Source organism: Haematobia irritans, chromosome 2, assembly GCF_050003625.1.
Source record: "Haematobia irritans isolate KBUSLIRL chromosome 2, ASM5000362v1, whole genome shotgun sequence".
NCBI lineage: Eukaryota > Metazoa > Arthropoda > Insecta > Diptera > Muscidae > Haematobia > Haematobia irritans.
The window spans coordinates 65,070,884-65,087,717 of NC_134398.1; the positions used below are offsets into that span (position 1 = coordinate 65,070,884).

General features: G+C 32.2%; 1 protein-coding gene across 6 annotated transcripts in view; it reads left to right on the forward strand.

The window, feature by feature from the left end:
• osp (myosin phosphatase Rho interacting protein outspread) overlaps positions 1-16,296 on the forward strand; it is a 470,128-nt gene extending 453,832 nt beyond the window's left edge. For 3 of the 6 annotated variants that reach the window (XM_075295116.1, XM_075295117.1, XM_075295118.1), the window contains exons 10-12: positions 109-244; positions 3,028-4,012; positions 14,194-16,296. In XM_075295116.1, the coding sequence (XP_075151231.1) occupies positions 109-244; positions 3,028-4,012; positions 14,194-14,945 (1,873 nt within the window). In that variant the 3' untranslated portion in view covers positions 14,946-16,296. The remainder of the gene's footprint in view (positions 1-108; positions 245-3,027; positions 4,013-14,193) is intronic. The other 3 variants (XM_075295119.1, XM_075295120.1, XM_075295121.1) reach the window with 3 other exon arrangements.
• The last annotated feature ends 538 nt before the right edge of the window (positions 16,297-16,834 follow it).

The window sequence follows — 16,834 nt, forward strand, 5'->3', positions numbered from 1 at the left end:
AAATGAAATGGTTAAATAGTCTAAACTGTAGCGGCTTCATGTGATTATTTTTTTACGATATTCGATAAAACTAAAAAGTAATATATTTTGATTATCTCTTGTAATAAGGAACAAACAATTTCGCGCCCATTTGGCATCCGAAGATCCTACCAAAGATATGCTGTACGTCCAGGGATTGACAAGACAAAAGGACGATGGCGATGACAACGTTGATGAGGATGGAGCAGTGTGTCAAGATAGTGAGGTTGGTATTAAATCGCTTCTTTTATACAATATTAAATTGTTAAGACAAAAAATATTATTACAAGTATTGCTTAACAAAAAATCTATATACATAGATAGTTGCAAATGTTACTAATGAGTGATCATCAGTTGAAAATTAACTAATTACTGGTATTACTAATATATCGCTATATAGATCGGAATGTAAAAAAAATGTTTTAATACAAAAATTAAATTAAATAATTAAATATTTTTAAAGAATTAAATAAGTACTCATTTTTCTTAAACCTAAAATAACAACCTACAAACCCACACATATACAATAGCTTTATACATGCAAACACATATACAAACTGCAAATATAATTGAGTGTAGCTATATAATAAAATTGCATATCGACGCGTGATATTGGTATAAACTGGTATATTTCACTGTCTATATCATTGCAAATCTAGCTGGTCTTACCAGGTTTAATTTGACAAAATTACGCTTACTCAGTTCACAATTGAAGATTCTTGCCCAATAGAATTTCATTTTGTCATAAATTAGTTATGGTTAGACTAAGTTATGTCGAAACAGGGTCCAAGTTCTTTGTCTCATATAAGTATTGGGTCAGGGAATTTATTCGCGTACTCTGGGAACTACAAAATCTCCAAATTTTCTTATTCGACAAATGGGCCCTCAAGGAGGTCAGTAATCCCCCTTACTATGGTCTTACTCTCCTTTAGTCATTTATTTGTTTTAGTCCCGCCATAATATTTTCGCTTCCCTTCCGACCATTCCATTGTTCCACATCGTTTTATGTTACCTCAGGGTACATGACCAATTTTACAAGTCTGTCCAATTGGCTTCTATGGGTCTTGCCAGTTCATTGACTTCGCCTTAATTCCGGCATATGTATGTACCTAGATGATATGAATGCTGCTGTATTATTATCAGTAAGTCTGCTTTGCCCTTCGAATATCTGTGAAAATAATAATTTTCTCTGGCATTGGAACTAATTTCGTTATGGCATGAATTTCTATCTGCAATTTAGTTTTATGGTCCGTCAAACATCCTCTCATCCATTTTCGATCCACCATTGTAAGTTTTTCAGCTCAGTATAGTCTTTCTGACATCAGAAATACGTACCCAGCATATACCCGAGGTGACTATGACACTTCTGGTATACTATCACTGGTTACTGCTGCATCTACAGTCACTACTAAATCGTCGATGCGACTCGTCGACATCAGCTATCCGATTGTATAGGAATGGTCATTTTCTTTTATCCACTATACCATCATTGGGTTCATGCCCCACTTCGACATAGTGTCCCAAATCTTTAGATCTCCTCTCTGTGATCTGATGATAATATCATAACATCTCTCTCTGGCCTCCGACAGAGCATGTTAGAAGAAGTGTTATAAAAAGTCTCCCTGGTACACATCCGTGTGGAGTTTTCCGAGTCTTTTATATTTTGCGCCACTAGAAAAATCCTAAACGGCGTGCTCATTTCAAAACGATCAATCCATGAAAGTGAATCAAAGCACATGTTGTGTCAAACGGAAAACAGAGGGCGTCAATTGTCACGTTGTTGAAACAACAACCAGCGTTCTTGATCTGAAAACGTAATGGTTACGCATTTATAAAACAAAACGCTACCGTGACTCGAACCTGGATTCCCTGCACAATACGCGTAACAGTCGCCTTAGCGCATTGCACCACCGACGGAATTGCCATTAGAACGTCTAACGAATATTTTAAAACCTTTCATGGCCAAATAACAACGAAAGCCGTTCATGAAATTATGAACGCCCGTGGACGAAACCGTGAACATTCCGTTATGATTTTTCGTAAACGTTTCCGTTTCATTTTGTTACCGTCCGTTCACGATTATGGAACCTAATTTTTTCTATTAGTGTAGGTATAGTCTAAGGGTTCGGTTAGTAGGTCGGTGGTGATGTTGATATCAAGAATTGCTGTTACACCTTGGCAGTGAGAGGCCCTCGCACTCCACCGAGCGCCGTTTTATATATTCCATCAGGTGCCGGCGACTTATATGTTGAGAAGATTTGTATGGACCTTTTGGACATTTCATTCTTACTCCTCTCACCATCCAAGTCCCTTAGATTTCGAGGAAATAAGTACCCATCAAGAATCTTATCATCACATTGAGATCGTTGGTTCCTCTTATTAAAACCACATTTATATTATTTACCCATTTTTATTTATGAATGACAAAATATAAGAATTGACAACAAACAGATTTGCTGATTTTTGAGAAACGCACACATTTTTCCCCTACGACACATCCGTGGTTAATAGCATATTAAAGTGAAACCTCTGAAATGTGTCCAGTTATGGGGGGGATGATTTCAATGTTTATAGATTAAATATAGCGTCCCCAGATAACTGTCCACTTTTGAGAGATGTCTGGTTTTCAGAGTGTCCAAGTTTTTGAGGTTTCACTATATTATTTTTTTATTATTTGGCGAGCTTAAACATGTAAACTCCGAACGCAGAAGACAAGAGTCAACAGTTCTAAAATGTCCCATACCTATAAGCTATAACGACTCATATTTCCAACCAATATTATGCGGTCAACAAAATGTTTCGTTACACCCTATTGTAAAGCTTCAAATCGAAATTGCTATAAAGGCCTTGTTTGATTTTTTAAACATTTATTTCCATTTTTTTGCTTTTGTATATGTGTTTGGATGTCTAAAATACACTATATCTACTGATATTACAAAAACAACAACAATATAATTACAAACAACAAATTGTTATTAAAATTCTCACCAACAACAACATTAATAAAAGCATGTGCATGCAACAAGAGATTATAATCAATATGATAGTAGAGGAACCACGATGAAGGATGAATGGGATAACGATGAAATTCATAGAAAACTTTGCCGTGAACAAGTTCATGGACAAAATCTAAAACAGCAGCAGCAACAGCAGCGACAGCATCATCAACGGATAACCACTTTGCAAACATCGAAGACCATAGAACTACTACCGCCAACAACATCAGCACCACATCAACCACTGAAGCAAAAGCAACATCATCAGCAATTACAATCTATCATCATCAGAGCTTCAGATAACACCAACAGAACTCCGGTAAAAACATGTTCTGAAATTGATCAAAAAGTTTTCCTTGGCGACGACGCCGATGATGATGATGATGTTGATATTCATAGTGGCCATAGTAATTGTCATGATGCTGATGATGTTGCTGCAACAACAAAATGCACCACTACTACTACTACTCCTCCTCCTTACGATACAACATCAATAACTAATAACACAGAATCGATTGCCACCATTACCCCAACCAAAACGACCACAAACATCAGCAACATAATCTGTTCTTCAAGTACCACACCACCAACAACAACAACTACACCAAATACTAATGTCACTACTTTGCCAGTTTCTGGGGCTTCTGGATTGCTAGTTCCAATCAAAAGTCCCAGCGACAAAGATAGTAACAACAGCAACATTGGTAACCCAAAATCTTCCATAGAATTAACTGCTGATGTTGGCCATGGTACTGGTATCAATAGCGCTCTTACTATACCTGTTGACGATGAGGACAACAACAACAAGGATAATGATGTTACTGCTGATGAGGATAGTGGCGGCAGTAAGCATACTAGCGATGGCGTTGCTGTTGTTGGCAGTCAATTTACTCAAGATATTGATGATAATTTAGCCCCGAATAATCGTTACTCGTATGAGCCATGTTACAAACAAACCAATTTGTTTAACTATCAAAATAGGATGTTAAACTTTGAAGGTAATCACAATCACTACAGCCACCATCACACCAACAGCAAAAAACACTAAATTAAAACAACTTTTTAAGCAGAATCAGAAAAACAAGCCCAAGCACTTATGTACAAATAACAGCAAAATAATTTCATTAAGCCATACGCGGTAAATGTTCTCGTTTTCGATTTTAAATTCTTTACGATGATTAGATTTTTATTTGAAAAAATTTAAACAATTTTTTAATTAGAAGAAACGTTCATTGCGTCCATATAACAGGACAAAATTCTTTGATACTTTTTCAAGGTAGACAGCGCTACTTAAACCGAATCCATATATAAAGTTGCTAGGATCATTAGTTCGTGAATTATAGAATTTTGAGCGAAGTAACCCCAGATTAAGAGTTCGCCTCTGCAATCGACAAAAATTCCTTCTTCCCAACATTATGCCCATCCCTACGCCAAATTGCCACTAGTTTTTCGCAAATTTTAAATGTTCATACAATTTATTAATATTTATAATCTCTTGATATTAAAATCTTATTGGATTTGTACGTTTACTTAAATACAATTATAATCTGAATCTGATCAATATATTTCAAAAGTTGCGATTCGTATACTAAAAACTAAACAGGATCTTAAGAGATTATCCATGATTGGGTCATGTGTATATGGGGTGGTCCACTAAACTGTCCCAGATCGTGTCCTAACCCAGCAATTTGGATCCCAAATTTGTGATCCGGAAGTAGTGCAAACTTGGATCATCTCCAACGATTTTTTTTCATTTTTGGAACCTTTGCATTGCTTTAGAAGCTGTGCCTTGGAAGTTCATTTGGACGAAGAAATTTAAAAAAAATTAAAATCAAAATATGCAATTTAACTTTTTATTTTTATCAATATTTTTGTTACACTTTTATTTTCTTATTATCTAATTTTTACAAATTGAAAAACTTCTTCGCCCCACCGGGTGATTGAACCTGGGTCTGTTGGCACCATAACAGAACGCATTAGCACACTCAGCCACACCCCAGCAAAAAAGTTTGGAAGTTCTTCTCAAGGCACAACTTTAAAAGAACTTCCAAAAATGCTCTCCCAAAGATGTTCTTTATTTTAAATGCACAGGAAGTTAATTTGAGTCAATTCCTTTATAACTCGCTTTTTTCATATTTTTAATGGGAAATTTATTTTCTTTGTGTTTCAAATAGGTTAAAAACAGATTAGGAATCAATAAAATTATACAAATTATATAAATTTAGCCGAAAAAAATGCTAAATTTAAAATATTTGATCACAAAAGTTCCAGACAAGAGTTATAATGCATTAAAAATAATAAATTTTAAAAATTATTTATTTGCCACAATATCACAAAATTTCTTAATTCACATCCAAAACATTTAATTCGCCTCACACCTTAAGAAGTGATGCAAATTCAGTGCGGCGGCTGTTGAAATGGTGGACATCCATCCTACGGCAAGCCCATGTTAAATTCATCGCTTCTGCGTCAATCTGGCATCACTTCCAGATCCAAAAAGAACATTTTCACTACTTTTTTGGCGACGGTTTTTTTGCTAGGACATGCCATTGAACACGATGCATGAAAGCGTCCATTCAAATGTTTGTGATACGATCCTAATATGACACCACGGCATGACATTCTAACTACTTCCTGAGATGTTCTTTAATAGTATGAATGAAAAAATAAAGAACGCTGGTTCAAATCTCACCAGCAGAAATTTCTTATCAAATATTTTTCTAAACAGAACTTTCATGAAAGTGAAAAAGTCAAACGGCGTATGTTCAAATCCCAGCGGGGATGAACTTTAATTTATTAATTATTATTATTATTTTATTTTTATTTTTTATTTTCTATTTTTTGTGAAATTGAATTATTCAAAACTAAAATTTTCAGTTCGAATAGTCTAATGGCGTAATTTCTAATACTTGTCCAAAAGGACAAATAAAAAAATAAATGGGGGATCCCGGAATGCGCTTTAAAAGAAATGCTTGTGGAACAACTCCATGTAACATGGTTGTCGCAAAAATGTTATTTTCTCGAAAATTATGTATCTGATTTCGGGAACCAGTATGTGTTTTCCGTGAAAATAACATTTTTGTGACAAAAATGTTCCATGTTTACCTTACAAAAACCATTTTGCTCTTGAAATATGTTTGGGGTGATCATATTCCTCCTCTGCGTGTAGCAATCCCGTATTAAAGAAACCGGATAAAATAACTGGGACTGATCCATACACACCATAATTTTTTTTAACTGTATATTTATATTAAAAAAAAGAAACAATATATTAATACTTTCTTAAAATTTAAAAAGTTTTTTAACAATTTAAAAAGTTTCTTCACCAAAAGGATATGCTTCAACAGTAATTTTTTCTTCACAAAGTAATACTTAATCCTCACGTTATATTCCGGGTTATTCTTTTTTCACAATATCAAAAGTTCCTTCGCCCAAAATGATATAATTCATAAAATAATAAACCAGTAAATATCAAAGTAGCACCCGACTTTTTAAGGTTTGAGCTATCAGCCCGCCAACTTTTAAATTAAACAGTTGCGTCCTTAATATATTTGGCATATCGCCTAACTATGATCTCCTGGTTCTATATTACAGAGCAATTAGTTTATGATACATGCGAATGGGGACCGTTTTTTGAAAAATAGTGGAAATGCCTAAGTTGCCTTTTTTAATTTAATTTAATTAAGTTGGAATAATCCACTTTATATATTTTTTATAATAATAGGCAAAATCGACTTTTGTTGGTGACCAGAATCGAATCGACTGTTAACGAAAAAGTCTGGGCATAGAAAAGTTCAGAATGGACTGTTTTTGTTTTTTGTTTAAAAAATTGGAATCGAAGTTGAATATACATTGGAATAATCCACTTAAAGTGGAATAATCCATTTTAGATATTTTTTTAATACCTACGCCCAGAAAAAAGGGGCTATAATGCCAACTAAACTAATTTAGTTCATGAAGATTACTTGATTTTAGTTAAATTTTGCACAATATGAGTGTAAATTTTGCACAAATGTTCCTTATTTGAATAATTTTTTGCTCACTTTAATGACATGAACTAAAAATAAGAAAAAAAGTTTTATACAAATATAGTGCACAATTTTACTATAAAATTAAAAAGTTCATATTTTCCTAAAATAGCACACCCTCAAAAAAAATCGCTTCTCTAACATATGTTCCAAACATATTTTGCAGGAAGCACATATATTACTGGATACCGCCGAAACATTAATATGTTTGTTTTATGTGAGCATATTATATGTTTGGAAGCATTTTGAGTCCAAAAATAGTATATGCTTGGAAGAATTCCCCAAAGAAGATTGTGTTCATTCCCTCACATATTTTTAACTTCCACGAAATTTTTGAGTTCTTCGCATCTTTTTCTGTAATACAAATACGCTGTTTTTTTTTTCAAATGTCTGTTTTCTTGGTTCCGAATGTCTATTCTCTTTATTCCGAATACTCAATCTACTATTCAAATTAAATAATATTTAGACTTAAGCATACCAAATTTTTGGCCATATTATAAAACAGTTTTCCGAAACAACATACAAGCGGTTTCACAGAAATTGCTCTCATTTCATTCTCTCGCTGTGTTATGTTGATATCTTTTTATTCAACCCTCCCGGTTTCCATCTCTATTTCTTTCTCTATACTAACTCTCTCTCTCTCTCTGTCGCTCTCTGAATAAAGTATCACAACATATATATGTTTACTCGAAATTTGTAAATTTATATATGTTTACATTCACGCATATTATTTTTATGAAACATTCATGCCCCAAACATAATATATTCGAACATATTAACATATGTGTCCCAAACATTTTGTGTTAGTTTAGGAACATTACATGTTTGCACTTAAATATATTGTGTTTAAAAATTGTGCCCGAACACACATTTTGTTTATATCGGAACATATGAAAAACATATTTTTCTAACAGTGCAGAAGTTTGCTAAAATTGAGTTCATAAGTCTCTCAAATGAATAAATTTTACTAAAATTGTAACTGTCTTGAACTTCGTACAGCGCTAAAGACATTTTAAAAATTTTTGATCCAATTTTTTCTTTCAATATATGAAATTATCTTAAATTACAGACAAAAATTAATTATTTATAATCATTTTTCTTCAATTTGACAAAAAGTATTAACTTATTTGTAACATGTTGCAATTAGAAAACTATTTTAGTTAAAATTTTCTAAAATAAACCTCCATTTTCTTCCACGGTGGGTTCACTTTTTTGGGTGTATATAAATCTAATTTTATCTGGCCGAAATCGACTTTGTATTAATTTTTTTGCACAGGTCATAAGTCCACTTTATATAAAATTCAAGTTTTTTTAAAAGTCGATTTATCAAAAATCGGGTAGAAATGTTAGAACAATTTCTATTTTTTTTTTTGTAAAATCTCATACAAATACATTCATGTATTTATTCTCAATAGATTGTTCGAAGTTTGAACGGAAAAAGACAATATTTATAATAATATTAGTTCTCAAATTTTGGTTTTCCGACTTTTTCAAAATCACAGCTATAAATTTTGCAACTGCAATAAAATTATTTAACTACAAATATAAACATAAGTGCTTTGAGCTAGTTTTATTCTAATATTTCGACTATTTCCTTACATCTCACTTCTACTCCGTCCTTCTGTGTAAACTCTATCTATGGTTTAAAGTTCATTGCTGTTTTCTCTTATATATATAAAATATACTTTTTCATATTATGTACTTGCACACTTTTGCATATTCTTTCATCTTTTTCCCAAATTGCACGATGATCACCAATAAACAAAAAGTTGTGATGAGAATTATTTGGGTTTCTTGAGTATTCTTATTATCAACAAAAATATTTCACCAAAATGGGAATCAAACTTTTTTCCAGGAATGTCTTTGCATAAACTAGAAACTAGGATGTTTATGTTTCAAATTTATGCAAATACTATTTTATATCCAATATAAGCTCAAAAGTTCTGATAATTTAACTGTTGGGATGAATTCGGATTTGATTTCTACCAAATATATATCAAGTGTGGCCGTTCCGTCAGTTTTGGCGAAGATATACAGGCATAAGTACTATGTTTAAGATTGTGCCTTTAATAAAATTTTAACTTTAAATCTACAATGCACTCGCGGTAACATGAACACCGCATAACGTGAACACCGCATAGGGTGAACACGCTTTTGCTTTCTGAAAAACATGAAATTTGACGTTAAAGACAGATTCACAATGCCAAATGCAATTTCAAATACACTTACAAAATTTTTTAATGATCTAGTTTTTTTCGTGAATTTTAATTATTAATTTAAATTGCTTTATAACTACATACCCACTGATATTTTTCCAATCTCTTTTGTTTTTAATTTTTTCATGAAATTAAATTAAGTTTTTAATATTACTAATTACAAAAATAAAAGACTGTCACCCTAGAACGTGTAAAACTCCCGAATATGTCTATGTTTTGTTCTGAAATTCGCTGACGTTCACTAACGTGAACATTTTCGCTAAAGTGAACTCTCTTGGTTTTACTTAGCTCAAGTTACCGCAAATGCACTGTATGTACTAATATAATAGTTAGGTATATCTGTTATTGTATTTACTATAAATATGTAGTATTCTTGGAAAATCTCAAATTATATTATTTAAGTGTATAACCGACAAATATCAGTAAAATCACATAATTCATTTTGCATTGTAAGAAAGTAAAGAAAATTTTATTTTGAAATTAAATTTTATAAATACTGAGACTTTCTGGTAGGCGGTGAGGCGAGTTATTGTTTTTTACATTTCAGTGGCTTTATTAATTATACATATAACAAATATCAACAATAAATGTTCAATTCGAGTATTGTTCTAAAACGTTTTGGAATTCATTATATTATAATGACTAACGGCCATTTTCATGTAGCTTCGTTAGGCTTTAACTGCCAGTTAACAGAAAGAAAAATGGAAATATCTTTTCTCTGGTTTGGTTTGGTGATTGAGCTAATAAGAATATTGCGAAAATCCTAAAACGATGACATCTAGAAGTAGATTAAAACCAATATAGACCTGTTTACATAACAACTTCAACTAAAAATATATTTTATTGTCACTTCGAATGCTATATCAGGATTAATTTCTTTAATATGTAATCAATTTATAATAGAAAATTTCTTCTAAATCTGTAATTTAGAAATTGAGATATTCATTTTCCTTAAAGTTGGGAAGTGATTTTAACAACTCTTCGCGCTCATTGCTGACAAGCACATTTCTTATTGCCAGGGTAACATATGGCGACAGAACATTGCCATTTAATTTAAATTCAAATCTTTTTCATGAAATTGTGTCCCGGTTTAAAGAAAGGATTTATTGCTTCTATTGAATTAGTAAAGCTTTTACTATCATTTTGGGTCTTAAAATACCTGAAATACTAAACAAATGTGTTATTTATTGTAAAATTTTAGTAAAATATGGAGATGTGGGTAATATAAATGTGGAAATAGAAAACATTCCCTACATTTGTAGTAAAAATAAAAATCCCCGCGTTTGTAATTTTAGGAAAACATCCCAATTCATTTATTGAATTTTCCCTACATCTGACCTATTTTTATTAGTATTCGTTGTCAAATGGATTTTGTTTAGTTGGAAAAAATTTATCCTTGGAATGAACATCGAGTTTGTATGGAGAAAATACAGGAAATCACTTTTTTGTCATGTATATGTCGCATATACTACTATTCTACAAAACCGCACATGCAGCCCATGCGCGCAAATCCAGTACCAGCTGAATGTGCATCAAACCTCTGCAACGAATACACAAGCAATTACTTCAAGCTAGTCTTGTGTCGTTCCGGAACGAACTAGTTCCAATGAACGGTTCACTAAAAGGAACGATTGTCACTAGTTCCATCTCTTTCGCTCTTCCTTTCCTTTTGTCATTTATTTTTATTTTCAATTTACACTCTATCGTTCCGCGGATCGCAGTTTGATTTTTTTATTTTTGTTTGACAGTAACTATTTGCTAATTCATTCACTTTGGCGCGTGTATATATGAAAGCATTGATTGGTATGCTGCTATTTAATAGGATCATTGGTTCAATCTCAAGCTCTTCACAAAACACAAAAAAAAAATCTTTTAGGATACAGTCATTGCAAATTTGAGTTTAGTTACTTTCTTAAATTCTCCATTTCATTCTTTATTTTATATATTATTATTTGAAGTAAATTCATGCGATTCTTCGTATATTTCATTTGACCACCAACTTTGTTGCACAAAGTAAACAAACAATATCATGTCTTTAGTAGATGAAAGTGATGACAAATATAAAAAGCGGAACGGAAAGAAACGATGGAACGATTTCAAGGAACTAGTTCCTTTGTACAAAAGGAACGATTAGTCCGAATTACTAAGGTGAACGATTTTACCCAAGACTACTTCAACACACGCCACACAATTCGAGTAGTAAATTCATTGTCCATTCCTCGATCGAGTAAAAAATAAACCTTGCAAATTGTGAAACAGAACAAATAGAAGCCAATAAAGCAAGCACCAAACTATGTTCTGAAGTATTCGGAATTCCAATTTCATTCGTTTTATAATTTCCATTGCTGTGTGGATCATAGACCTTGTAATACATAGATGATCCACTATTCTCTTTAAAAAAATGTGTCAGTTCCAAAAATTAATTTTCTGACATTTCGTTTTGATTTTTTCTTAAAGAGTCAGTCCCAAACATTAATTTTCGCGCATTTGCTTTTGTGTTGTTCGTAAAGAGCAATGCTGCTCAAAATTAAATTTCGTATTTTCGCGGTTTTGGTCACAATTTTTTGTTCAGATATGAACTTTTAATATATTAATTTATTTATAAATTCTCTGTTGCATCATAAACGTTCTAATTTTGTGTAAAATTGGCAATCTACAAAAAGGAAAACGAATGAGATTGTAAGCGTGCGTTTCGAATATAGTACATACACTGTCTTTCTCTCAGAGCGCAAGTAGTGAAGTGAAGAGAACACTTGCTTGTCAAATACCACCAAGTACTTATCCGATAAAATATGTGTTCCGAAAAAAAGGAACAATAAAAATGCAAGTACTTGAGAAAAAGTACAACATGGATTCTCTTCACTTCACGTGGTACCACAAGTATTTCTCAGTTATGTGCGAAGCAAAACTTTCCATTATTATTAATCATAGATATGTATGTATGTCACATATTTCAAATATTTATGTATGTCACACACTTACCTTAACGTTTGCCGTTCTTTATAACAAAACCGAAAACATATATTATGGAGAGTAACTGTTTTATGTATTTCTGAAATTGCACGTGGTACATGGAGTACTCTATGAAGTTTTGTTCTCGCAACATACTCGACGTGATCACTCTGAGTACACTTCAAAAAGAGAGAAAGAGGAATATGTGTTTGTTGGTAGTGAAGACATCAGAGAAGCAACAAGAAGTTACTCGTGGCTTTGGGTGTTCATCAAAATGTGTACCAATTGTTTTGCGACTCTCTCAAATAGATGTACTCATGTAGCAAGTACACGTGTACTCTTCATTTACAAATGGAATTGTGCAGACCTCTACTATGTATTATAAGGTCTATAGTGTAGATGAAGTTATTTCGTTCTCTCAACTATAAGAGTATGTTACACACACTCTCCATTTCTATTTTGTTTGTTGTTGGCACATATAATAAACAGCACAGCCTGCATTCACTGACTCCCTGCCAACATTTGGGTGATAGTTTTATCGCCTTTCGCTAAGATGTCACTATTTCGGATCGCCAGGAAGTTTTCTGGTAGTAAAATCTCAAGCACAGCAACAATAAAAACAACTATCGCGTGGGGTGTTTCCGTTTCGAAACAAATTCGACAATAACAGCGATCAAAAATCTAAATATAGACTCCATACATCGACATAGCTAATTTTTCAATAGCACCTCTCTGAGAGTACATGTGTGTAAAAAGCCATTATCAACCAACGAGCGTGGGTGGTACAGAGGGAGAGCCTCTGACTTGAAAACGAAAGGTTCCGAGTTCAATGCTCGGTGCATCCGATCATCATTTTTATTTTTTAAAAAATAACTATCGCTTTTCTAACTACTTTTAGTCACTGGTTCGATTCCCCGAGAACACTATCGCGTAGTAGGACATTTGTTCCCGAACGGGGACCCTAATTTGATAAGAAGATGATATCGCCTGCGAAAGTTTTATCTTCCGCGGCGAAACTACTTCGATACACTTTCGATAGAAAATGTTTGCAGGGCTATTGCCAATCAACTGATCGAGGATTGTGTTTGTTTTTCTCTTGATAGTTACTTCGTGTCGCATACGAAGTTTCGTCTTTGCTACAGCAAAATATTTCATGTTACCTATACAGGTACAGTTTTACTTGTATCGTGATAATGACAACAAAACCAAAAAAAAATTGAAAAGAACTGCACACCGATTTATTTTGATTCTGATGGCTTGACATAGTAATCTCTTTGCAGTGTTTCGGTTTGATTTATTACTCGAAACATTCGAAAAATTTGTGAAGTGAATTGTCTTCACTAGAATATCGACACCGAAATTTGGAATGGTGAAAATGGAATCAAGGTGGATATCCGAACATGGGTATACATGAAGAGTGGGCACGATTTGTAACACCAGATAATGAATACTTCACACATTCCATGAATATATTTATTTATCCACCACGAGAAGTTAGTGCTTTATTCCATGGCAAAATGAGTCTTCAGAACATTGCACAAGTTTGGAGCTTCACATCTTCGTCATAACTTTTTATTTAACAGACTAAATTAAATCTCTCTAAATTCAAAAAATTTAAAAAGTCATATTTATTTGTTTGAAAATCAAATTATGAAAGAAGACTTAAAGAAATGCTTTTCTTCATATAAATATACATTAAAGGATTTTTCTTATACAACATATTACATATCCTTATGCTAAATTGCTTATGAATTGTTTACTTTATCCATTAGCGGTTTATGTCTAACCCACATAATTATATACTAACATGCATGTTTTGTTTAATGTCTTTCATTGTTTTGCGTCTATATGTCTCTTTTGTGTAGAATAATAATTATGTTAATAATAACAATAAATAATTTACTTTAAATCAAATATCCACAAACTAACCAAAATTAATATTTATTTGTATTTTTTACTTTTCCCCTATATGATTGGTTATAGGTCTAAAAACCACATCCAAAACAACATTTGGTAAAAGTTTGAAAACATTGAGTAATCAGAAAAAAATAAACACTACCAAGACTACACGATATCAAAATTATCAACAACATAGAATACTATCAAAGTTGCCAGCAGCAACAATCACAAAATCATCATCACCATCAATGACGAAGGGATTGATACATGCATGCAGCTCATATCAAAATGAGCAATTTGCTCAGCTGCCGCAGATTTATCGTTCGATAAAAACGTTTCAAATTAAGGAAACTCCAACCAAAGTCGATACCCATTCGGCCCATATTCCCACCTATGAATCCCATAAGGATTTGCAAAGGGAGCAAACAACACTGAACCCCCGAACACCACTATCAAAAACCACATCAATAACATTTAAATCTGTACTAAACCCAGTGGAATTACCAAAGAAATTTAGTGCTAATAATACAATTAATATAAATTATCTGTTAAATATGGAACATAAAAGGCAACTTAATAATAATAATAATACAACAACAAATACAAATAACAGCATCAGTAACAACACACCTATATTATATACAACAATTACAGAAGTAAAATCAAATGATATCACAACACCAAATGATGTTAAATCCTTAAAACTAGCCGAGAAATGTGCAATTAATTTAAATAGTTTTACAGACATCATTGAAAAGGCAACAGCTGGAAAATTCACAACCACCGGAAAATCAAATCTAGCTGGTGATGATGATGATAAGCAGCAACTTTCATGATACCCAAGGCAATATGAAATTCCAATCAACTATAATCCCTACAACACCAAGCAGCTATGAGAAATCTATCTTCAGTGCAAACAACAAAAAGGAAACATTATCAACAGCAGAAACAACATCACCACCATAACACATCATGTCATGATACGGTTGCGATGACAACAAAAATCAAACAATCCCATAACAGTAGTTCGCCCCCTCCCTTAGTTGGAAGGGACGCAGAGCTCAGCAACGCCACATTTTTATCATTAGTACTACTGAAAATAGTGCAGACACCATAATCCATCATAAAAACCATCAACATCATATGTAACAACAACAATAACAGTGGAAAAGATTACATAAAAGTCGAAATGTAATGCATTACACTCGAGTTTGAATATCGAAACAGAAATTGTTGACAACAAAGTTTCATTTGTGCATTCAGAAAATATATCATGAAGATGAGAAAGTTTATTAGATTAATTAAATTAAAATAAATTAAATTAAAGTAAAAAAGGTAATCGTACACATTGAATTTATTCTACATATTGTTGAAATATATTGTTTGGAACGGTAGATATTTCTTATATTCTTTGTATATTTTGGAAAAACAATACCTACATACCATACTATCTGTATTTACTTTTGCTGTTATTGTTTTGTTGATATTTACCCTTTCAAAAAGAAATTAAACCACAAAAAATTGAAGTAAAACCGAACATTAACAAAATGCCAAAAATGTACCGAAACTAAATTCGAGTTAAACGATTTGTTTGTATGTATCCACATATATAAAAGTAATAACAATCATTTTTTATATTGAATTATTATATTATTTTGTTGTTATATAATAACTGTATTTGTTTAAGAGAAATGTTGTTATTTGAATAAATGAACAAAAATAAACATCTAAATAAAAAAACGTTTTATGTTTTTTCCTCTAATATTTGCTATATCCATACTCAAAGAAAAAGTTGCTCCATAATCATATATGAATTTTTGAGAAAATTATCTTTTTTTATTATTACATATTATGTTTTAAAACATTTGTTTTATACTACTTACATATTAAAATATTGTTTTTATTTTGTCTTTAAAAATTATTTTCTTTATACACATATTTAAAATATTCGCTTATATCATATATTTATACATATATACATACTTAAAACATATACTTATGTACCCTATTACGAAAAACTAATTTGTTTTGTTAACCATTGCGAAGAAATATTAATATCTATTAAATGTTTTAAAACTTATATACATTATATTTATAAACTTGTGGAAAATGAAAAATTTTATTAATTTAGTTGTAATCTTTTGTTTAAGAAACATTTCAATAAAGTTATTTGTTAAACAATAGTCAGATGATATTTGGTTTCAGTTTTAAAACAAGTAAGGAATTTGATAAATTCGTATTGGCCAGCTCCAAAGGCAATGCATCATATACGAGAGCAAAACCATTGCAAACTTCATGACATCTAGCTTATTAAATCAAAACAACGTGTAGTTCACATATTGGAGATAGGCATGTACCTAAGGTTGGCTGATAAGTCCCCGGTCTAACAAAGAAAAACACATTTTTTTGTCAAAATTCGTTTATATTATTCAACATAGTTCCCTTCAAGAGCGATACAACGATTATAACGACCTTCCAATTTTTTGATACCATTTTGGTAGTACTCCTCCGGTATTGCCTCAAAATAGACCTCAGTTTCGGCGATCACCTCTTCATTGCAGCCAAATTTTTTCCCTGCGAGCATCCTTTTGAGGTCTGAGAGCAAGAAAAAGTCGCTGGGGGCCAGATCTGGAGAATACGTTGGGTTGGGGAAGCAATTCGAAGCCCAATTCATGAATTTTTGCCATCGTTCTCAATGACTTGTGGCACGGTGCGTTGTCTTGGT